We start from the raw sequence: 24,972 nt of genomic DNA on the forward strand, positions 1-24,972 counted from the left end.
TTCGGGGAGGTTAGTCACCCCAAAGAAGATGAGATTTGTTGCCAGACGACTAATCTCCGCAAATCTGCCTGTGTGCCCTGACCCTAACACGTATAGTTTATTTGGGTGCACCGTGAATCCTACGATCCCAGGGGCACATACTAATAAAAAAGTATATTATGAAAATTATTTATTTACATGAAGCAGGGTTTTACACCTGAGCTGTTTTATGGCAATATCTTTTATAGAGACCTACATTGTTTTGGGGGTATAGTTTTCCTTTAACATAATAAAGCAACCAGCCTATGGAACATCAGGCAGAATCCATGGTAGGGTCAGATACAGAGTCTAAGGCAGAACTACAAAGTATCTTGTAGATCTTGTATTCTTTAAGGATACACCCCCTCCCCCGATTTGCTTGAAATCAATGCTGCATTTAAAAGAACAATTTCCACTTGTGTGTGACTACACAGAGCTGTGAGGAGATCGGTTTCAAATTGCCTGCTTTTAAGTATTTCAGACAGATCTCTACTCCACTAGGCTCGGTGTAGCCAGCAGCGTTGGACTGGACCTTGGATCAGGGGCCCACTCTCAGTACTATTATTATTATTATTCTCCTATTTTCTCCTTGTCTCTATTCTTACATACTATAATCTATTATTCCATCTACCTTTAGCATCTTTGTTCTCAAAGAAATAGGAAATGGCCATGAAATAGGCCAAATCTTTAGCAGCCCCCTGACACCTGGGCCCACTGGGAGTTTTCCTGGTATCCCGGTTGGCCAGTCAGACACTGATAGCCACACACAACAGGAAACTGTTATTGAAAAGGAAGAGCTAATTTCAGTTCATCTGCTGCTTTCTGCTTTATTAACATTCATTAGTTGAAGAGAAGCGGACATTACACTTGTGTGCCCAAAGTCTTAAAATGCCTGATTTCGCATATTTTAACTGTATTTCTCTGCTTCACTCTGTGTAGCCGCACACAGGTATAAACTACTCTTTTAAAGGAAATGCTGATTTCAGCACATTGGCTTCTCTCTGCCTTATTAATATTTATTAGGCGGAGAGAAGTGGGCAATATGCTTGTGTGCCCAAACCCTTAAAATGCCTGATTTTGCATATTTCAGATGAATCTCTGCTCCACTCGGCTCTGTGAAGCGGCACACAAGCAGAAACTGTTCTTTTAAAGGAAGCTCTGATTTCAGCCAATTCGCTTCTCTCCGCCTCATTAATACTAATTAGGCAGTGATAAGCTTGTGTGCCCAAAGCTGTCATTTTCAATTCAAGATGAGCAGCAATTTCATAAATATGCCTTGCCAAAAGATATCCTGTTTGCCACCACATCAAGATAAGGAGAGTCCTATAAATACACGTAATATTATCCTATCATATTTAATATATTCCATTCTCTACTAACATGGGACCCTACGTTATGCCTTTACATAACAATTATAAAGTAGACAAAACTTCTAGGAAATAACTGTTCATTATGGTTTTATTCAATTCAAAATACATTATGAATTGATTTCCACATAGCAGTAATTCCCAATTGGGGGCTCTATGCTTAACTGCAGGCCTTATAAGGGACTATAATGATTTTACGTTATGCTCAGAAATGTTAGTAGGTATGCAGAGAACAAAAAAGAATTCACATTGCCATCTTTAGTTAAAACCCATTAAAATGAAACACCAATCACAGGCTGGTCAATCCTTACAACCATTGCACATGTTATTCTAACAAGTTGCACAAAGATAAAATATCTACCTTTCTTTTATTAAAAATGTCATACTGAGCAGATTTGCTTTTAACAATGTAAAAGATAGGACCATAGAGAAAATGATGAGATGTTTGCCTGATGAGATCCATTATTACTGTGTTTACATAAAATACTAAACTGAGAAACATATCTAATAAAATGCCATTTTTAAGTCTACTAATAAGATCGCTTTTTGTCAGTTGCCTATTTAATACAAATAAAAGAAATATAAATACCTATTGGGAACATGAGATGCAAAGGCATTAAAAAGAAGCTGAGCGATGTTAGGCCATATACACATAAATGCACCCACGGTCTATGATCTTTGTTTTTAATCCAACCAGTGTCTGTTAATAAAAAATGTACCCGATCTCTCCTAGAAAATGGCAAAATATTTCCAAAATATTAAAACTAAAAACGAGCTCATATTTTGCTAGAGCTTTGGATGAAGTTTAGACTGCATACAGATTTTAGCAGATTCTCTCATATCCTTAAATTACATCATTTAGCCAAAATGTCAGCTTTATTATAAATGAACAACTTCTCACCCTGTCTTGTGCTACACTGTACTACATAACAGGTAACAAAGTGTAGCAGTATGTGTAGTCAACATAATGTGAGCTCCATATAAGTTTCCTCGTGAGGCAACTTCGGAAAACAAATCGATCCAAGTGCCATCCAGTTAGCGGTTTACATTTTAGCTAGTGGGAAGTCAGAGGAGGCAGTTCGGGGAGGTTAGTCACCCCAAAGAAGATGAGATTTGTTGCCAGACGACTAATCTCCGCAAATCTGCCTGTGTGCCCTGACCCTAACACGTATAGTTTATTTGGGTGCACCGTGAATCCTACGATCCCAGGGGCACATACTAATAAAAAAGTATATTATGAAAATTATTTATTTACATGAAGCAGGGTTTTACACCTGAGCTGTTTTATGCAATATCTTTTATAGAGACCTACATTGTTTTGGGGGTATAGTTTTCCTTTAACATTAATAAAGCAACCAGCCTATGGAACATCAGGCAGAATCCATGGTAGGGTCAGATACAGAGTCTAAGGCAGAGCTACAAAGTATCTTGTAGATCTTGTATTCTTTAAGGATACACCCCCTCCCCCGATTTGCTGAAATCAATGCTGCATTTAAAAGAACAATTTCCACTTGTGTGTGACTACACAGAGCTGTGAGGAGATCGGTTTCAAATTGCCTGCTTTTAAGTATTTCAGACAGATCTCTACTCCACTAGGCTCGGTGTAGCCAGCAGCGTTGGACTGGACCTTGGACCAGGGGCCCACTCTCAGTACTATTATTATTCTCCTATTTTCTCCTTGTCTCTATTCTTACATACTTATAATCTATTATTCCATCTACCTTTAGCATCTTTGTTCTCAAAGAAATAGGAAATGGCCATGAAATAGGCCAAATCTTTAGCAGCACAAGGGCCCCCTGACACCTGGGCCCACTGGGAGTTTTCCTGGTATCCCGGTTGGCCAGTCAGACACTGATAGCCACACACAACAGGAAACTGTTATTGAAAAGGAAGAGCTAATTTCAGTTCATCTGCTGCTTTCTGCTTTATTAACATTCATTAGTTGAAGAGAAGCGGACATTACACTTGTGTGCCCAAAGTCTTAAAATGCCTGATTTCGCATATTTTAACTGTATTTCTCTGCTTCACTCTGTGTAGCCGCACACAGGTATAAACTACTCTTTTAAAGGAAATGCTGATTTCAGCACATTGGCTTCTCTCTGCCTTATTAATATTTATTAGGCGGAGAGAAGTGGGCAATATGCTTGTGTGCCCAAACCCTTAAAATGCCTGATTTTGCATATTTCAGATGAATCTCTGCTCCACTCAGCTCTGTGAAGCGGCACACAAGCAGAAACTGTTCTTTTAAAGGAAGCTCTGATTTCAGCCAATTCGCTTCTCTCCGCCTCATTAATACTAATTAGGCAGTGATAAGCTTGTGTGCCCAAAGCTGTCATTTTCAATTCAAGATGAGCAGCAATTTCATAAATATGCCTTGCCAAAAGATATCCTGTTTGCCACCACATCAAGATAAGGAGAGTCCTATAAATACACGTAATATTATCCTATCATATTTAATATATTCCATTCTCTACTAACATGGGACCCTACGTTATGCCTTTACATAACAATTATAAAGTAGACAAAACTTCTAGGAAATAACTGTTCATTATGGTTTTATTCAATTCAAAATACATTATGAATTGATTTCCACATAGCAGTAATTCCCAATTGGGGGCTCTATGCTTAACTGCAGGCCTTATAAGGGACTATAATGATTTTACGTTATGCTCAGAAATGTTAGTAGGTATGCAGAGAACAAAAAAGAATTCACATTGCCATCTTTAGTTAAAACCCATTAAAATGAAACTCCAATCACAGGCTGGTCAATCCTTACAACCATTGCACATGTTATTCTAACAAGTTGCACAAAGATAAAATATCTACCTTTCTTTTATTAAAAATGTCATACTGAGCAGATTTGCTTTTAACAATGTAAAAGATAGGACCATAGAGAAAATGATGAGATTATTGTCCCCTTTACTAATGGATCTTTTTGTAATTTGTACCTTCATGCCTTAAGTCTACTAGGAAATCATTTAAACATTAAATAAACCCAATATGCTGATTTTGCTTCCAATAAGGATTAATTATATCAGTTAGGATTAAGTACAAGCTCCTGTTTTATTATTGCAGTGAAAAAACGTTTTTGGATTATTTGGATGCTATTTGGTCTTTCCATAATTCAGAGCTTTCTGGATAATGGGTTTCCAGAGAACGTGGCTCATACCTGCACTGATGGCCTCAAGAGGCATGATGTTGACTTAAGATGATATTCAGTCATTCAAAGAAACTGCGAAGAGAAGCAGCACTTATAGAAGTATGTACAAGAAAATGAAAGTAGGGTCTTAGAGTGTAAACAACTCACCACATCAGGGAAGAGGTCCAGGTGCACTGCCCTGAGCCTTCAGCAGAGGGAGCGGATCAAACCGAATATCTGTTGAGCAGGCATTTCATGTTACATACACTTAATCATAGCTTATAACTAAGTATGTGTAACACGAAATGCGTAAGGCTGCTTATCCAGGACATAAATAAAGTCTTCACTTGTTCTTATCCACCTGGTGGAAGATTGCCTTCTTTGAGTGCCTGCTCAACAGATGTTCGGTCTAGTCTGTATAAGAGACACGTTTATTTACAGAAATAGCTACAACATAATGAGACATTGCCAAATTAAAAAAACAAAACATTGCTTAGCTATCGTTGATGAATTCAGCGTTGTTGATATTTTACAATATGTAACACTTCAGTAGGATAGAAGCCATGTTTATGATTTAAGGCCATCATTAAATCAAGTAATGCAGGAGACGCTGTATCATAATTATTTTAATGCACACTGCCTTGTTAAGGACCTCACTACTCCCCTAGTCATAGAAAAACATCTTTGTGATCCTCAGTCTGCTTTTAGAGTTCTTCTTAAGCTAACAGACCAAAGATGGGCCCCTCAGTGCTCTAAAGAACAGAACTCTGTTCAGCTACAGTTGGACATCAGATTGGGGTTACTACACTAGTAATCAAAAAAAGTACCAATAGAAGGTATACTCTACCGAATAAAGTACATATTGCACACAATGAACATTTCTTGCATTTATTCCATTGATTGGAAGGCTAGGCTTAGTTCTGGAATTGTCCATAAAGTTCAATAGAATAATATACTTTGGCTACTGTTCTGTTAAAGTGATAGAGAAAAGTCCTGGGTTGTACAGAAACGTGTCCTAAGAAAACGAAGACCTTACTCAACCTACCCCCATTAATTACCAGAGGGAAGCAAAATACCCACTGAGCAACTGTCTTCAAGTTTTTCCATGATGTGGGACAATGATCTGGTATTTTTCATGTTTGGGGGCTAATATAATAAAACAACAATGTCATGCAAAGAGATTTATGGAAATCTTAGACATGATATAATAGTAACAATTTCTTGGGAGGACCACATACAGCCCCCATGCCTCCAATGGACAGTCATTGGTTAAAACTATAAAAATGTCTCCAGGAATTACAACTACGGTACTAGTAAGATAATAATGCATACAGTTAAACTCTTACTTTGTTAATTAAAGGAATTTATATGGGATGTAAGCCCTAATTATAAATATGTAACCTTTAGTCTATCCAACCCAGTACTGCAGTACTGCTTTTATTATCATTTTTGTAAACAAGAGGATTTGATCATCAGTTTTTCTGATGATAATTATCACGGAAGTATTTACAATGCTACAGTGTAAACAGCTGATAAATAGGCACTTTACTATGGATGGAAACTTGTTAAGTCAGTGCCAGACAGATTTGCCCAAACAATTTGGACATTTCTGACCAATCAGCACAAATATATTCATTTGTGTCACCTCCAAAAGATTTACTTACAGTAGGATACCTTTGCACACCTGCAGCAATTTTCTACTCATCTGAAAGGAAATGCATTCAAACGTGAGAATTGCCAAATACTTCTTGCATTGTTAACATCTGTGATATCAAGCTGATTGTTGAATGCAAATTGGCTGCTGGAGGACAGGAGAATTCTTCCTGAGAGGTCCTTAGTGGTCAAACCAGTGTGTGCCATGAACCTGAAGAGCCACAAAATGACAGCTAAAAAAGTCTTTCCCCTTTTTATATTATTTTATATTTCTGAATATACAATGCCTGAGCTGATTTGTAAAAATAGTAAAAAAAAAACAAAAAACATATCTTGAGCATTAAGAAACGTTTGGCTTAATCCTATTTTTATCAATTGGAAGATTTAGTCAAGACTGTTTTCAGTTGGTATTTTCGGTCTCTTCTCTGTGCATTCACATTCTTCTTTAAAGTGTTGCTGACTTGATTCAGGAGACATGTTAACCTCTTTCAGTTGACATGTGGGGCAACATGCGGAGAGGCCCTTACTCTGACATTCTGTGCATGTCAGTACAAGCTGGCAGCAGCGTGGAGTGGAGCAGAGCTTGTATTCATCCCAGGCTGTACCACAGTAACAGCAACCTGGAAAAAAGAAGTTACAACAGAAACTCAACATTAACCACCTGACAGCAAGTTATAAAATTGTCAGTAAATACAACATGTGTTTAAATGTGCTCTCATTATAAATATGTAATTTTAGAAGTCATTTGTCTACCATTTGCCTTAATAGGGATCATCAACATGCTGAATACATGGGTTCACTATTAAACCCTGAATTCAGAAGAGCACTAGAAATACAATTTCAAATTACATACAGTATTATAAGCTGGCATCTTAGAATACACAGGGAATAATCGCTAACATTTAAAATGCATTTCAGGTCTTTAAAACCAACAGGTATGTGGGTGATATTGGGATGATCTAATTGTATGACTCTGTACCAACAATCAGATCATATTTACAACTGTGCTGGCCATCCGTTCGAGGATTGCATCAATACACAGGTGCGGTCCTCAATCTAACAGGAAAATTAAACCTGGCCAATTGGCATTTGGCTGATTTTCGGGCAGATAGCAGTTGGGTAGGCCCTTCAGAGGACCCCCCACCCTACATAGGAACATACCGGTAAGCTGCCAAATAAGTCTGAAGGTGCTGAATTGGCAGCTTGAAACTGCCCATATCTGGCCACTGTAAGACTTGGGAGCACTTTAAGCTGTATACACTTGCGTGGTTTTAAAAATTCTTAAAAGGACCAGGAAAGTGTATTAAACATTATAACTCATCGGACAGGCATATCTGCAGTCAGTTCTGCAGCTTTCCAGAACCTCCTCCATTTTCATCCATGCAGATGTAGAAGTGCCAGAGTTATGAAAATATTGCAGAGTAATTGAAAAAATATTATTTCCAATCGGGGAGACAAGAGTGTTACGCACAGCAGTAGAGCACAAGAATCTAGGAGTAGGAACGGGAGGAGAATACTTTGCTCATGTGCAGGAGAACTGCAGCAGACATCTTGATGATGCAACGCACATCAATATGGTGCCCGCTAACATGTCTTACACAACTAACATGAGTACGGGGGGTATTTCAGAAGTTAAAACGGGAAAAAAATAAGTAGTGATTAGGGACAGTAAGGAGGGCTCTATAACATACTGAAGACTTCAGAGGAAGGCTTTTCTTGTCCTTTACTTGAAAAGTACAATGTATTTTTATTGCCAAAGAGACTGGCAAAGAAAAAGAGAGACTGGCAAAGAAAGAGTAGAAGACAAAACCCCATATGTAATAAAAGGCACTAAGTTTTCACAGGAGCAGTTACCCATAACAACCAATAAGATTGTTTGCGTTTAAACAGGTGCCCAGTAAATGCTACCTGCTGATTGGTTGCTATATGTTACTACTCCTGTGCAAAATTAGTGCCTTTTATTACATAACCCTATAAGAGTCAAGGGGTTATGTAATATAGGGCACTAAGTTTGCCTAGGGGCAGTAACCCATAGCAACCAATCAGCAGGTAAAATTTGCTGGTCATCTGTTTAAACGCAAACATCTTATTGGTTGCTATGGGTTACTGCTCCTGGGCAAAGTTAGTGCCTTATATTACATATGTGCACAATTGCTAGTCCTCTCAGATGAATGCATTCATTTCTTTCAATTACTAGAGCACTCTACTTACTAGATATGATATCACTGTTCGAAGAAATTGTATAACGTCCATCAAAAACAAACAGCTTCCCTCGGAAATATCCATCTGGAAACTGCTCGAGGTATTTATGTATGCCACCTTTAAGCTGGTAAACTTCTTTACAGACAGACTGACAACAGAAGAAAATACTTTCATCAGTAAAATTGACATACAAAAATAGCGCTGCCATCAGGGGGTACTGCAGTGAGGCGTCCAATAACAGAGAGGTCCTCAAGAGATGTAAAAGTGAAGTTCTTATTAGTATAGGGCCCCTGTGATTCCAGATGACAGGCCTGTATAAAAATATACAGACTAAACTTTCAGACAGACTTTGAGAATGAGAATGTTCCCTTTTTATGAAGAATCAAGCATTTTTTTTAAGTTTCCGGTGAACAAACAAATGTTCCTCACTAGGACCCCTCGTCTACTGGCATTCAAGGCATTAAAACAAAATAACGGTGGAAACAATCACTGTATGTTGTACAAATATAAACACCTTTGCAGAAGAGAATATTGCAGGAAATCAACCCTCTCAGACTCCATGCTAATGTCTTTGATGACATATACCTACTTACATATGTCTGTAATCTGGGCAGTGTTTCCAAAATCACAGTATTTCTTATATGTTGACACTTCTCTCATTTTTGGTGTTATCAGCTGCAAGGAGTTATCCCAGTGTCTGTGTGGGTGTCCTCTGGGTCAGAGCCACCATCAACGGGGCACAGGGGGTACATTTGTACCGGGCCCGGCTGTGCTGCACTTTTCTAATTAGCCGGCCCCCCTTGAAAGCACAAAACCACCGAAGTTCCATAGAGCCAAAGATCCAAACCGCCAAAGACCCGAAGCCACCTTCAAAGTCGCAAAAATACCCGAAGCCTCAAAAAGACAAATTTTGATCAGAAAATTTTGATTTCTGATGGCAGCCCTGCTCTGGGTACTCCACACTCCAAAAACAGGCAGGTTAATTGGCTCCAGATTAGAATTATTGACCCTACTGTGTGTAAATGTGATGGGGACCCTACATTGCCAGCTCCACTGGTGCAGGGTCTGATGTGAATCATGTATAATCTCTGAAAGGGTGCTGACACAAGGTCCACATTACATGCGGCTAAGATGGTAATTGGTCAAAAATGTATCCTCACACATTTTCGGGCAATTACCATATTGTATATGCAGCCATTTCAACTAATTGAAGGGGCAGGTATTGTTGGGCACTTCATCTGCTGTAGAAAATATTTTCCCTCTGCAATGAAGCACATGCTCTGTGTGTCAGGGCCCTTATGCACTCCATTAATGTGTAGGCGCTATATAAATAACAAATAAAAGCAAAAGGACCTTAATAACGGATACGTTCTTACACTTACCTTTGACCTGAGATAAGCAGAGCCCCTTTCACAACGTATTCCTCCAGTGCAATACATTAACACTGTCTTATCTTTAAAGAGCTCAAGGTTTTGGTCGACGTAGTTTGGGAAGTAGCTAAATTTCCTGATATTTGGAGCCAAACAATTTTGGAATTGACCCTTGGAAAGAGATGAAAAGCAGAACACATAGATTATAGTGGGCAAATGTCACACCTGTTTGGAAGCATTTGTATCCACAAATCAGAATACTATCTGCAGGGGCGTAACTATAGAGGAAGCAGACCCTGCAGCTGCAGAGGTATAGGGGCTGCATGAGGTTCTAATTAATGAGCAATTTCAAAAGATATTAGTAAAACCTCTGGACATTTTGGGGCCCTAAAATGAATATCCTGTGGGGCCCAGCAACTTAGATTTATGCCCCTGACTAGCTGTTACAAAACATGTATCATTTTCAACTGTCAGGGCAGGTGAAGAAAGACACATTTTCCAGGCAACAATTGTGCAGGAGTGTCAAACTTGGGACAATCAAAACTGTTAAAAATGGAATGTAACAAAGTCATTCCACTTGTTTTGTCACCACTACTGCTGCATAGGGAAGCTATAGCTAAAAAACTGTGACATGACATTATTCTTGTATGGGTGTTGAAAACCTATACCAGCAATAAAGAAGTATGTTTTGGATGATTCAGAGGTAGTCAACATGGCTGTCTCTTCCACAATTTTCATTGTACCTTATGTAAATCAAATCATTTTGAATGTATCTCTTAAAATAACTGTAAAAAAATACAATTATGAATAAGGCTTACAGTAAATAGCAATTGGGCCAACTATCATGGTGCAGTCAATTGCTTGTGCACAGCCTAGCTATGGACGCCAAGGCTCAAACCTGGCAACAAAGTATCAGATTATAAGTGAACAAAAATAGTTAGCAGTCAAGATGGTGAAAATTAAAAAAAAAACAAAAAAAAAAAAACATCTCACTACAGCACGGATCTATTGTGTGTGAGGCTCGTTTACACAGCAAATGCAATAGTGGACTTACTATTTTGCTTTCATAAAAATTACGACAGTCCAATAAAATGGTATCCAGGTCTGGTTTACTAACTTCAGATAAATACTTTGTGACTTTTTTATGAAATTCCACTGGGGACAGATGAATAGCTGTAGAGAAAATACATGATTACAACCAAACTTACAATCATATTAATCTACAAAATTGTGTTTCCGACTGATGTAGATTTGTCCAATGCAGGCTACCTTTACTTTAAACTAAACGTTTTAATTCTCTGCTCAAACTATTTTCTATTAAAGCAAAGTAAGGTTCTACAGTTATGTTACTGAACTCTATGGGAACACTTTGTGCTGCTGTTAGATGTCCTACTGGTTTGCAAAGAGTAAAATGAGAATCATGGCCAAACCACTTTTAATCGTAAAATAGCTGCAAAAAGTAAATTGGCCAGTACATAGGACTACACCTTCCAACAGATGGAACTTTAAAAATGTATTACATGTATGGGATCAGTTATCCAAAAACCCGTTATCCAGAAAGCTCTGAATTACGGAAAGGCTGTTTCCCATTTCTAATGCAAATTTTTTTAATTTTTTTTTTTTTGATCCAGACAAAGATATACTTAATATCATCACAAACATTTCTTTTCAAAGAGACTCACCACGTAAAACAAGGAGCTGACATCATCGTATTGTTTGTAAGGTAGGCACTCAAAGAGCAATCCTCCAGGCAGTAGTAGTAATAGAAAGGTCTTTATTAAGTACAAGTGTGGATTACAGCCTTACGTGTTTCGTGTTTTCACAACACTTAGGGGCTCATTTACTTAGCTTGAGTGAAGGAATAGAGGAAAAAACGTTGAATTTCGAATTTTTTTGGCTACTTCAACCATCGACTGGGCTACTTTCGACTTCGAGCGACTTTTCGATGGACGAAGTACTGTCTCTTTAAGAAAAAAACTTAGACCCCCTAGTTCGCCACCTAAAAGCTACCGAAGTCAATGTTAGCCTATGGGGAAGTTCCCTATAGGCTTTGCTAGCTTTTTTTGGTTGAACAAAAATCGTTCGATCGATGGATTAACCCTTTGCCTGCCAAGCACGTACACCGTACATTCTGGCAGGCAAGGGCTTTAACTGCCAAGCATGTACATTGTACGTCCTTGCAGTTTAACATGCTGTACTCTGCATCAGCGGCTTTAGCCGCCTCTGCAGAGGTTTAGCATCATTGACAGCCCCCTGGGCAACGAGGCTGGGGGGCTGTCATGTCGGTCCTGCGACAGGATTGTCGCAGGGCCGACCTAAAAGAGGCAGACACAGCAAATCGCGTGTCTGCCTTGCTGCACTGCTTCCTCCTGCTTACCTCGTGTTCCAGCGACGCCCACACACTTCCTGCTTGCTGTGAATCTGCAGACAGCTTCTCTCTCTTCTCCAGCTCTCAGATCAGCCAAAAACGGTAAGTGGCCTTTATTTTAGACACTTACATACACTTACCTACATTATACACACATACACACATATTTTAGTAAAAAAAAAACAAAAAAAAAAAGTTTTTTTGAATTTTTCATTTTACACTTATATGCATTTATATACACTTATATGGACTTATATACACACTTATACACACTTATACACTGTCACACAATTCTTGGAAGTGTACACACATGTATACACATTTTATTTTTTTTACTTTTTCATTTCACCAATTTGTGTTTTTTTTACCCATAAAAACTGTTTATTTCAGCAGTGTGACTATTGGATAATTGATTTCGGCCACTAATTACGCTGTCGGTGCAGTTATTTTGTTATTTCATTGATTTGCACAATTTTTGTGGTTTTATTGCAATTTTATCCCTGCATTATTGTTCCTTATGTATCTTTAGTATAGTTTTGCTGTTTGGTGCTTTGGTATATTATTTTACTTAGATTGATCCGTCAGAATATATGCTTTCCAAAAATATATGGTTTTTCTTTTTACAGTTTGGGGGTCTTACGGCACATAACGCACAGTTGGGGTTCTCTTTTCAGCAGCTTAGTTGGCCAGCGTGAAAATTCATATGCACGTTTTTCATTTGGGGCCGTACACACGATATACTTTGGTAAATCTATGCATATTGGGCATCAAACTATTCAGTAGACCTCTGATGTCCATATTTGGGGTGATTTTTCTTTGTACTTTCCAAAAACATATGGTTTTGGGGGGTCTTTGCTGTTAGGAGGGTCTTGAGGCACAGAATATGAAGTCAAGGGTCTATGTTTACAGAAGGCGAATCGGCAGTAGAGAAAACTCATATGCACTATTTACATTTGGGGTCGGCACATGCCAGCTGCCTTGGGATATCAATGCATATTGGGCATAAAACTGTTCAGTAGACCCTTGGCATCAGTATTTATGGTGTTTTACAATTGTATGTAAGAAGTTGGGTGAGATAAATGCGGCCAATTGCAATATTTTTAGGCGATTTTCAGAAATGTAAAAACCGTTGCTTTTATCGCCAAATTTAGGAAAGGCTTGCGACTTAGTACTTTGGAGTACAAAGACATGCATACCCAATTTGGATTCGCGGGAATGTATAATTTCCAAAAATATATGGTTTTCTGGGGCGAACATACTTTTTTCTACCTTTGCCCCCCCCCCCCAAAACTATGTAAATGTGTTGATTTTGCTGTACCTGAAATGACAGACCATACGGGGGGGTCTTCATTTTAGGGCCCCTATATGCCACGTGCTTGGGTACACCTATACATATTTGGCATAAAACTGTTCAGAGGACCCTAGGCTTTCATATTTGGGGTGATTTGTCTTGATACCTAAAAGTATGTGGGTAATACCATGCTGCAGGGTGGAAATTTTGAGGTGATTTTTGGAAATGTCACCAAAATCACCACATTTAGGAATGGTTTGTGGCTTGGTACTTTGGAGTACAAAGACATGCATACCCAATTTAGATTCATGGGAATGTGTACTTTCCGAAAATATATGGTTTCTGGGGTGAACCTACTTTTTTCTACCTTTGTCCCCCCCCCCCCAAACAATGTAAATGTGTTGATTTTGCAGTATCTGAAATGACATACCAAATGGGGGTCTTCCGTTTGGGGCCCCTGTATGCCACGTGCTTGGGTACAACTATACATATTGGCCATCAAACTGTTCAGAGGACCCTAGGCTTTCATATTTGGGGTGATTTCTCTTGATACCTAAAAGTATGTGGGTAATACGATGCTGCAGGGTAGAAATTTTGAGGTGATTTTTGGAAATGTCGCCAAAATCACCAAATTTAGGAATGGTTTGTGGCTTGGTACTTTGGAGTACAAAGACATGCATACCCAATTTCGATTTGTGGGAATGTGTACTTTCCGAAAATATATGGTTTTCTGGGGTGAACATACCTTTTTCTACTTTTGACCCCCCCCAAACGATGTAAATGTGTTGATTTTGCTGTACCTGAAATGACAGACCATATGGGGGTCTTCCTTTTGGGGCCCCTGTATGCCACGTGCTTGGGTACACCTATACATATTGGGCATCAAACTGTTCAGAGGACCCTAGGCTTTCATATTTGGGGTGATTTTGCTTGATACCTAGAAGTATGTGGGTAATACGATGCTGCAGGGTAGAAATTTTGAGGTGATTTTTGGAAATGTCACCAAAATCACCAAATTTAGGAATGGTTTGCGGCTTGGTACTTTCTAGTACAAAGACATGCATACCCAATTTAGATTCGTGGGAATGTGTACTTTTCGAAAATATATGGTTTTCTGGGGTGAACTTTTTTTTTTACTTTTACCCCACCCCAAAACGATGCAAATGTGTTGATTTTGCAGTATCTGGAATTACAGAACTGATAGCTCAAATGAGGTGTCTACATTTTAGGGCCCCTATATGCCACATGTTTGGGTACACCTATACATATTGGGCATCAAACTGTTCAGTGGACCCCAGGCTTTCATATTCGGGGTGTTTTACATTGATACCTAATGATGTGTGGGAGATATGATTCTGTAGATTGGAAGCTTTGAGGTCATTTTTCAAAAAATTCACCAATTTCTATAAAACATTATAACTTTAGGAAACAATTGCAACTTGGTAGTTTGGAGTACAACAATATGTTTACCCATTTTTGATTCACCAGAATCTGTTCTTTCTAATAATGGGTAGTTTTCTAGGGTAAACCTACTGTTAGTGGAATGTTTGGCCTTGAAATCAGATGTATGCCGTTTGGAGAGCGGTGCTTTGGAAATTTGGTAGTGTACTGCTTGTAGATTTTGATCTATACAAGTGAGAAATCTCCATAAAACTATATATATTTGGTATTGCCGCGTTCAGGAGACATAGACCTTTCCAAATCAGCTGTGTTCTCATACATAAAGTAAATAATGTTTCTGATATATGTGATTGTTCTTTGTGAAACATGATTTTTTTCATTTTATTGGACACTTAGAAGCCTATATTTTTTTACAGAAGTAGAATTACACCAAAATTCTTGCATATTTTGAAAGTTCAGGTTGTCCTGAAAAAAACAATATATTGTTTTCCTGGGTAAACTAAAAGACCGCCCCAGGAAAGGCCCTTAAAGTGAAAGAGTGCAAAATATCTAAAAACTGCTTGGCAGTAGACGTTCGCATCTAGGACAAAACGGCTGGCAGGGAAAGGGTTAAAATCCTTCGAATCGAACGATTCGAAGGATTTAATCGTTCAATCGAATGATTTTTCGTTTGATCGTTCAATCGAACGAATACCGCTAAATCCTTTGACTTCGATATTCGAAGTTGGAGGATTTTAACTTCGACAGTCGAATATAGAGGGTTTATTAACCCCGATATTCGACCTTAAGTAAATTTGCCCCTTAATCATAGGCTATGATTGTGAGAACATGAAATGCTGTAATCCACACTTGTACTTCAATAAAGACCTTTTTTTACTACTAGTGCCTGGAGGATTGCTCTCTGAGTGCCTACAAACAATATGAAGATATACTTTATCTTTATAGGAAGCTAAACCAGCCTCTTGGGTTTATTTAATGTTTACATGATTCTCTAGTAGACTTAAGGCATGAAGATCTAAATTACGGAAAGATACGTTATCTGGAAAACCCCATGTCCTGAGCATTCTGGATAGCAGGTTCCATACCTGTATTGGACTGACAGAATGCAATCTTTTATTGCACTTTACATGGTTGCCTGAAACATTCACATACCATTTTCTTTGTAAGAGACTTTATGTGGCTCAATTCCCATTGGCACAATTTCTTGAAAGACACCAACTCGAAGGTCTGGAAAGCAATGGGCTCCACCATCACTTGTCTGTTAGCAGAACAAAATAAAAAGTAATTTAGAAATACAAATAACGATGCACATATCTTTAGACTAGTAATATAGTTTTACCCATGACACTGTATAATAGTACAGTGGCATAAAATTGATTTCATGGAACAAAATAATCATGGTAGGAGATTGCTGGAAAGATATTTATAGGACATTCATACCCTGGTCTATTTTAGACCATTAAAAAAGAACAGTTAGACCTAAAATTTACTGGCACTGATGCGGCTTTGAAGAGGAAATCTAAACTACAGAAAATTAAGCAATTTGTTCATACTTTTACATAACCACGTGACAACTTAACAATTGACATTACTTAGGATCTATTATCTGCAATGCTTGGGGATCTGAATCTTCTTGATAATGGGTGTCTGTAATGTGGGGACGCATACCTTAAAGGAGACATATTATGTAAAAAACAAGAATGGACCAGTGCATTAAACTCTGTTAGATATAGAAGGAATGTGCTTTTGAAAAATTTGTTTCTGGTTACTTTATTGGAAATTTTTGCAAAAACCCTCTTAGTCCCGCCCATCTGTTCCACTTCCTGCTCCCTGAATTCCCAGGCTGTGCAGGGGAGCCGGCGCACTCAGCACACTGCACTTTAGGAACCAATCACCAGCTAGGCTGACCCGATAGGGAACTGAAGTCTGTCTTTGCTTGTGTGACTACAGGGCTGTGATTGTCTGTCCCCCCCTTCTACTGTGCTCCTGGCGGGAACTGTAAGGACATGCCCACCGCTCATTTGAAACTCAGACAGGGACCATAGCAGATATATAGGGAGTGCCATAAAGGGGCCTTTTTTAAAGAAACTATTAATTGTTGGCCAAAAGTAAAACCATCACCATATAGTATACATTATTGCCTACAAAATGAGGGGGTTTCATTTATCCTATGTCTCCTTTAAGGGTAGTATAAACACGAAAAAGACAGTTCTCTCTTATTATTACAGAGAATGAATTAGGAGGGAAACAAACTGTTTTCTCATTGTTTATTCTCCAGCACTTTTAAGCTGCACAAATAATGATGTCTTGTAATGTTCTATAATGGTACATTAGAATTAGGCATTCAGATTTGGCGATGTTCCACTATACTATTGGTGTCCCTTTAGTAACTGGGCTGTTAAATTCTATACATTCTACTGCTTACCTTAAAATCTTCTGAACACATAATATCCCTGAAAAGTGGATGTGACAGCATGGCAGTAATATACAACTTGGTGGATACTTTGCTTCCACCAACAGTTCCATTGATTCCTTCTGTAGCAATTCGAATCTAATAAGTGGAAAGTAAGAGAATCATTTTCATTACTGAAGACCTCAGAATCTGGGGCTGGTGCCCGGGAGACTTAAAGCAGAGGGAGCAGGCAGTCTGGCACTTTCTAAATCTGTTGTATCAGCAAAAACACAAGAAATACAAATAAACTAATGCAGTCAAAGGAGGTGAAAGTGCAGATGCTTGAATGTTTTTTGATAAAATTTAGAGGCCCGTTATTCAAAAATCTAATATGTTTAGTTTTAGAATCCACAAATAAAGGATTTTTTTCAAAAACCAAAGTGATTAAAAGATTTGAATAGAAAGAGGACACTGTCAACAATCTGAAAAAGAATTTCAACCGTCAAAGTCTGAATGGATTAAAAATGGTACAATTGGATTACAGCAGTTTCCAATGACTTCTTCAGGACCTCAACAGTTTTTACTTGGTGAAATTTTGTATTCAAGTTTTTCATAGTTCTTACACATTATAAGGGAAAAGTCGCCTGTGCTAAAGCACATGCGTTGCTTTGTTTTTCAAAGTTGCCCAAAGTTTCCTTGTGAGGCAACTTCAGGCGACTTCGGAAAACAAAGCGACATTATAGCGGATGGGAAGACACTTGAAGGCAGTTCAGGGAGATTGTCGCACAGAAGAAGAGGCGATTAGTTGCCAGGCGACTAAATCTCCCAGAATCTCCTCGTGTGGACGAACCCTTGGTCTCAAATTTTTTGAGTTTTAGAGTAAAAAACCTTTTGTAAAATGTGTGAAAAAAATAGAAATTTGAATGTTAGTAAATAAGGGTCACTAGCAGTTTAAGCTTCATTTACAAAGTGTATTTTCCAGGTGCAATTCGCCATGTTTTTTTTCCCTGCAATGCAGTTCATTACCAGTATTCCAGTGTCATTGCAACCAAACACAGGACTAACACAGGAGCATCTACCAAGTGTTCTTCAAAAAAATACTTATGCCCCAAAAATACTTATGTTGAATTCTCAAGATAAGTGAATCCAAAGGCAAAATCTGTGGTTTAAAGTGAAATTTTACAGATTTATCCAACAGGACTATACAGAATACAAAATGTGCAGTGAACTAATTGGCACTTACTTTTCCTGTTAGATGAAGCGTCTGACACATAGCCCTTTGCCAGTTACAGATCCACTGTGGATCCTTAACATCACAGTAGAAGTAGTATAAAAGCACTTCCCCAGGTTCACTGGTAAAGCAAAAAAAAATGTAATAAGTGATGAAAGACTTCCTCTTTCAACATTTTGTATCTATGTTTATACATACAATGCCTGTGTAACATTCATTTATCAAATTATTTCATATAAATCCTTTGCCCCACTGCCTTCTCATTCCCTCTGTTGTTCTTTAAGTCCTGTTTTCAAATATATCTCACACACAGATCGAAATATTTTATATATTTTATATATTTAGCTCAATCTACTGTTAGATCACAAATGCAGAGATACCACTATGCTATATAATATGCAATACAGGCTTTGTTTCTAAGAGCACAGGTATGGGATTGATTATCTGTAAAGCCATTATCCAGAAAGTTTTGAATTACAGGAAGGATGTCTCCCATAGACTCCATTTTATCAAATAATTAAATTTTTGAAAAAGCATTTCCTTTTTCTTGTTCCTGATCTAAACTAAGATATAATTAATCCTTATTGGAGGCAAAACAATTTAGATTCGATTTAATTAATGTTATGGAGATACAAAATACAGAAAGACCCTTTATCCGGAAAACCCCAGGTCCCAAACATTCTGGATAACAGGTCCCATACCTGTATATGAAATCAGGTAAATACAAATAATTTCTCCCCATTAGTTTATATATAAAAGACTTTCTCCAAAAAATGTTTGTTGGGGTTGTGAATTCTTCCAGTAGAGCAGTACTTTTGACCCAATTTCTATGTTTAATATGCAGTGTGGCTTGAAAGATAATGAATATTTCAACAAACATTTTATAGAGCTAGTGTATTTTCTTTTTGTAGCAATAATTTAGTTTACTGCTACAATTTCAGTCAGATGGAAAGTACAGCACCTTTATTTTGACAGAGCAACTGTGTAGAAAAATGGTACTCTCATTCAAATAACATTTTATCCTATATTTTATGGCCTAATGTAGTTCATACATGAGAGCTGCCATTAGGGGGGCACAGGGGGTACATTTGTACTGGGCCTTAAGGGGGGCCCTGGCTGTGCTGCACTTTTCTAATTAGTCGGGCCCCCTTTGACAAACCGCCAAATTCCTGTAGAGCTGAAGTACCAAAATGGTTAAGACTTGAAGCCTCGAAAAGACCCAAAGTGACAAAACGACCAATGTATTATGTTAATACTATATAGGACCCTGGCACCAAAGTTTTTTTTTAGTTTATAGTGGGGCCCTGACCACCAATGATTTTTTTTTTTAACTTGGGGGGGGGCCCTGACCACCAGTGTATTTTTAAAAACTTTTATGTGGGACCCTGGCTGGACATTTTTTTTTTTTTTTTTTTAAACTTATAATGGGGTCCTGAATACCAATGGCTTTTTATAACTTGTTTGTGTGGGATTTCCCATTTTTAGCTCTGTCTGTGTGGCCTTTTTACTGTGGGGTGGGCATTCACCAGGGGGCCCAGAGAATTTTGTTGTGTGATGCCCCGTGATTTCTAATGGAGGCCCCGCATACATGTACCAAAATATTGTAGCAGTACTATAGATATTGGTGGGTTTTGGAATTGGGCAGTCATCTGAGGATGCAACATATTGGGCAGTTCATGGTGCAGCTTCTCTTCACTTCCTGCTGTTCTGATCCTTCATGTGCCCTGCATGAACCATTGGAATAATAGGAAGACGTTCATAGTCTGTAATAGCCTCTTATATGCTCTCTGCTCGTTTATCATGTGGGCCAACAGGTCGGAGCAGTTAGGCGGTTGGCCTGTGCATTGCTGCATTAAGTCAGTGCAGTCCAGCACAATGTGCTTGTCCATGGATTTTCACATAATCTGTTCACATTCCAGGTTTGCTGAAGCTATACAATCCTTTAGCAGGCCAGTTGGGCACACATGGTTTAGATAACAAAAGTAAAACAGACCTAGCTTAATACATGAACTAGGGGGGAAATTCAAAACACAGACATTGTATCTTGGTACAGTAACACTTAACAACAAATTAGCTATTACCTTTTACTAGTTGCTATGGGTTAACACTATGATGTTCAATTTACACCCTTTTTTGTGTTGGATATGCATAGAGCAACATAGGTGAATCTGCTTGTAAAATACTCTGTAAGTGGACAGGTTTGAGAACCTATAATATAGCAAATATTAATTTTAATAAAAAAGGGTGACACTCTTTGCAGGGAGTTTTTTCAGGCATGTAGCCAACTTTATTAGTAAGACAACATATGACACAATTAAGGGCTGTGTCCCAGAATTTGCTGCGCATATTTTGCCTCACTAATAAAATTAGCTCTATGTGTAAAAGCAATCCAGCAAACAACGTCACCATCGGTTTCTTCTTGTAGATTAGGTGAATATGCAACATTGAGGAGCACCTGGGCCTAAGAAAGATATTTATTAAGGAGGGTGTGCACGCTTGTGATGGATCATGTATTGCGTTAAACCACCTCATTATACAATCTAAGTGAATTGTTTTAGAATAATATGATGGAAAAGCAGTTTACCTTATTAGATCCTCTTGGGCAACATTTCTTGTGTCTGGCAACCAATCACAAACTGGATATCTGTTCCACGACGAGTCCTTTAAAGCACCAGAGTTTTCCGAGAGTTCGGTACATGGCACAGTGGTTTCAGCAGCTATAGCTAATTCTTCTAAAATGTATTTTGTTAATTGCAAAACTTCATTTGAATGTTGTGCAGCAACATGCTTATGAATATTTGCCAGGTTCGTGAATTCCAGCCCACAACATTTCCATTGACCATCAGAATGCATAGTTTGAGTCGATGGACCAGTTGCTTGAAGTTCTTTCACAAAAAGAGCAAAGGCCTGTAGATCAAAAGCATTGCAGAGTTAAATTTAGACTATCCTGGTTTTAATCTTTTCACTGTATTTTAACATAAGCCCATAACATATATTATCTTTAATAAACTGTGAAAAATAAATGGAGATATTTGATTATAATATGCTTTACTATTCAGAAATTCTGCAGTGTGTCTGCAGCACAGGGAACATGGTAATCTTCTACATTTTTAGGTGAGAGTAGCCCGACAAGAAAGAAATCATCCCATATTCCTAAGGCTGGAACTAAGCGGTGCGCGTCCTTCTGATCTGATGCAATGAGAGGAAGTGCAGGCGTCATGTCGGATGCGCTGAATCTAATGTACGTAATACAAATGTCGCATCTACAAACTGATTGCATCCGACACGACTGTCGGATTCGAACGCTACATGTTGCGTCTTCATCTAACAGTCGTGTCGGATGCAATCAGTTTGTAGATGCGACATTTGTATTACTTAGATTAGATTCGGCATCTGACATGATGCCTGAGCTTGCTCTCGTCACGATAGATCAGAAGGACGCGCACCGTGTAGTTCCAGCCTAAAGCAATACTGTCCAATTATTGAGTGGTGGAGGACAAGTAAAGGCTGATTTACTGGGGTTTCAAAATATTAGGCACCCATAGTGAATCAAATCACTGTTTCTCAGGACTGATGCTCCTTTTTGGAATAAAATGCTTACTCTATTCCTAGGCATCTCTTGCTTGGATTTGTGCAGCCAAACTAGTGACTTTAATCCACTGTGCATATAGAAATATCAGTGTTAGGGACACCTGGCAAAGGTAAGTAAAGTGGCCTTTAAAAGAGGACTACAAATGGAGGGGGGGTCAATTCATATATTCCCTTCTTCCCGTAAAGGAGACAAATAGGATAAATGAAAAAAACCCTAGTTTTGTGGGCAATTATAAGTTATATATGATGTTGCTTTTACATGGTGCTAAAAATTAATATTATCTTTAAAAGTAGCCCCTTTATTGGAGCGCCCTATAGATGTTCTCTGGTCCCTGTCTGTGTTTCAAATAAGGGGTGGGCGTGTCTTAGCGGTCCCTGCCAGAAACACAGTAGGAGGGGGACAGCCAATCACAGCCCTGCAGTCACAGAAGCACAGACAGGCTTAATTTCCCTATCACGTCCTGCTAGCTGCTGATTGGTTCCTGTCCTACAGTGAGCGGAGAGCCGCCGGCTCCCCTACACAGCCTGGGAATTCAGGGAGCAGGAAGTGGAAGGGAGGAATTATTAGGGTTTTTGCTGAAATATTCAATAAATCAACCTGAAACACTAGTTTTTAATAGCACAATTCTTCTATATCTAATTGAGTATAATGTACTGGTACATTTTTATTTTTTACACAAAATGTCTTCTTTAACCTTCTGTCAACTATTTATCTCCTTCTATCCCTTCTAATCTACTCACATTGCTTGACTGGTGCCTCTTTTTTTCTCCTTTTTACTTTTTAATTACTACCCTTATTCTGATCTGTTTTTAATAAAAATCTTTAATGCCTTCTACAGGCTCTTCAAGTTTTTCCCCTTCTCAATACATCATTCTACTATTTGAATGTTATTAGTTGCCTAGCACATACAGAAGGAATTGAAATACCCCACCATGTGTCATATATGGTTAGGGTTGCCTTCTATGTGCGTTAGGCAAGTGCTCACAATCAGGTAGCAGAATTAAACTTCCTACAAGAATGTTCTGTGCCCTTGCAAGCTCTCACATATGATATTATACATGAACAGCCACAATAACTGCTATGGTAAATAAACACAGGTATTCGCACGACATTAAACTTATAGACACATACCTTCTTTTTTGCAAATGCGAACTTCTTTTTTGTGTCGGCATCCAGTCCAGCTCTTAAGTTTCTCACTGCAGTAGTGGTTTCAGAGCCATATACATCCCCATCAGGGAATTTCAGGTCAAGTTCAAAGCATGGCAGCATTTCTGTTCCATTGCAGCAGGAAGACAGGGACATTTTCACAGAGGATAAAATCTGGATCAATCAGTAATTGATGGTAAAAAAATATTTTTAGTCTTTAATATAAGGCACACCTGGCATGAGCCTAATTAGTTTATATAAAAAATGCAGCACATAAAAAAAATTATCTTTTAAAAGCTTTGCTAATTTAAATGACAAACAGTGCAGATTATTTCTCATAAATTCTTCAGCAATTTAATTAGCCTCCCTTAGCTGCAATTGTTTAATTAAGAACTACTTATGAAAGTGCAAATATAGAACTATATAGCATAAGGAATCAGATTCTGTTTATCACTAAAGTCTGAATGAATTGGCTGCTGTGCAGAGCATGTTTGAGCCCTCCCCCCACAGGAAGTCCAATAAGGGATCAGCTGCAATTCACAGCTTAGTCTAGAGACGCAGAGAACAGAGGCACTGTGATAAATAGCTTGTTGCTATTTGACATTTAAAGTCAGGCCACATGCATGCTCCAAATTCATATCAGATGAAAGGTTTGAAAAATCTTGGACATTTTTCATTTAAGCTTCTTTAGCTAATTGCAAAGTTGAATGCATGATAAATATTCAAAATCAGAGGTAATCAGAATATCTTGCAACTTTATTGATTTTAACATAACTGCAAAATAGTAGAAAAGGAAAGTTCTATATGTGCAGTGAGAACAAATTAAGACAAAAAGCTGTCATTTATGACTATAGCCACAAAGAGCAGGAAACAATCCCAAAAGCTGCCTGATACCTTTAAAAGCATTTCATCCTGGCCAATATTTTTTTCCAGCCTCAGAGTTCAAAATGATAATTAGTACCAATTTCATCAATAAGGAAACTAGTTTTTATTTTATTTTTACAGAAAAGGTGGTAATATTTATCTTTATTGCATTTGGCTGCTTATTTACGCCCAATATAAAAATGAATATCCTCCCAAGACTACTATACATTTTGCAGGCAATACCTTTGACTGTACTATATACTGTTAAAATATATGTGCCCTGCTCACTAAATTCATTTGGTTAGAGAAAAAACCCAGGGTGCGGTGGAAAATACTAAGTAGACCAGGTCAAAAAGGAGGCACTAGCCTTCCAAACACTGAACGCAGCAATACTTAACCACATTATATACTGGCCACCTCACATTGGGGGTCATTTATCAACACTGGGTAAATTTGCCCATGGGCAGTAACCCATGGCAACCAATCAGATTGCTGCATTCATTGTTCTACTTGCAGCTGGTTTCAAAAAGCTAATCACTGATTGGTTGCTATAGGTAACTGTCCATGGGCAAATTTACCCAGTGTTGATAAATGAGCCCCACTGAGACTAAACTATGGATAGACCACCAGAACCCACTTAATCCATCTCCCTTGGATAGATAAAATACCATAAAACTAAAGTTCGATCAGTGTCAGCAACTTGACTTATGGAGCAACTTGTTTCTTGTTCATCTTGTTTCTTGTTCTTCAGGCTGGGGTGTATTAGAATCTACAGGGCTTTCACTGAATTTATCATAAACAGCAGGAATTACAGATTCTTCCACATATCTTCTATTGTCTTTTTATACTCCTGTATAAAACTAGAAACTAGAGTGTTTTGCTTAGCTCAGCTGTAGCCTTGGTCCTGCCCTTAATCCCTCTCAGATCCAGAAAACCCT

General features: G+C 38.3%; 1 protein-coding gene across 1 annotated transcript; it reads right to left on the reverse strand.

The window, feature by feature from the left end:
* Positions 1-3,923: 3,923 nt before the first annotated feature.
* tstd2.L (thiosulfate sulfurtransferase (rhodanese)-like domain containing 2 L homeolog) lies at positions 3,924-23,723 on the reverse strand. Its single transcript, XM_018256338.2, has 9 exons — positions 23,156-23,723; positions 21,017-21,339; positions 18,445-18,553; positions 17,235-17,360; positions 15,962-16,067; positions 10,804-10,922; positions 9,762-9,920; positions 8,389-8,527; positions 3,924-6,797 (listed from the first exon to the last, which is right to left on the reverse strand). The coding sequence occupies exons 1-9, from the start codon at positions 23,324-23,326 to the stop codon at positions 6,562-6,564; spliced, it is 1,488 nt and encodes a 495-aa protein (XP_018111827.1). The 5' UTR covers positions 23,327-23,723; the 3' UTR covers positions 3,924-6,561.
* Positions 23,724-24,972: the final 1,249 nt, after the last annotated feature.

This window comes from Xenopus laevis, chromosome 1L (genome assembly GCF_017654675.1).
Source record: "Xenopus laevis strain J_2021 chromosome 1L, Xenopus_laevis_v10.1, whole genome shotgun sequence".
NCBI lineage: Eukaryota > Metazoa > Chordata > Amphibia > Anura > Pipidae > Xenopus > Xenopus laevis.

Bases quoted from the DNA above. Each gene is read 5' to 3' on its own strand.
- tstd2.L (XM_018256338.2), bottom strand. From the start codon at position 23,326: ATGTCCCTGTCTTCCTGCTGCAATGGAACAGAAATGCTGCCATGCTTT. The intron at 16,068-17,234 runs GTAAGCAGTAGA...TTCTGCTAACAG, and splicing joins TGTGTTCAGAAGATTTTAAG to ACAAGTGATGGTGGAGCCCA. The intron at 8,528-9,761 runs GTAAGTGTAAGA...TTCTGTTGTCAG, and splicing joins CTGCTTATCTCAGGTCAAAG to TCTGTCTGTAAAGAAGTTTA.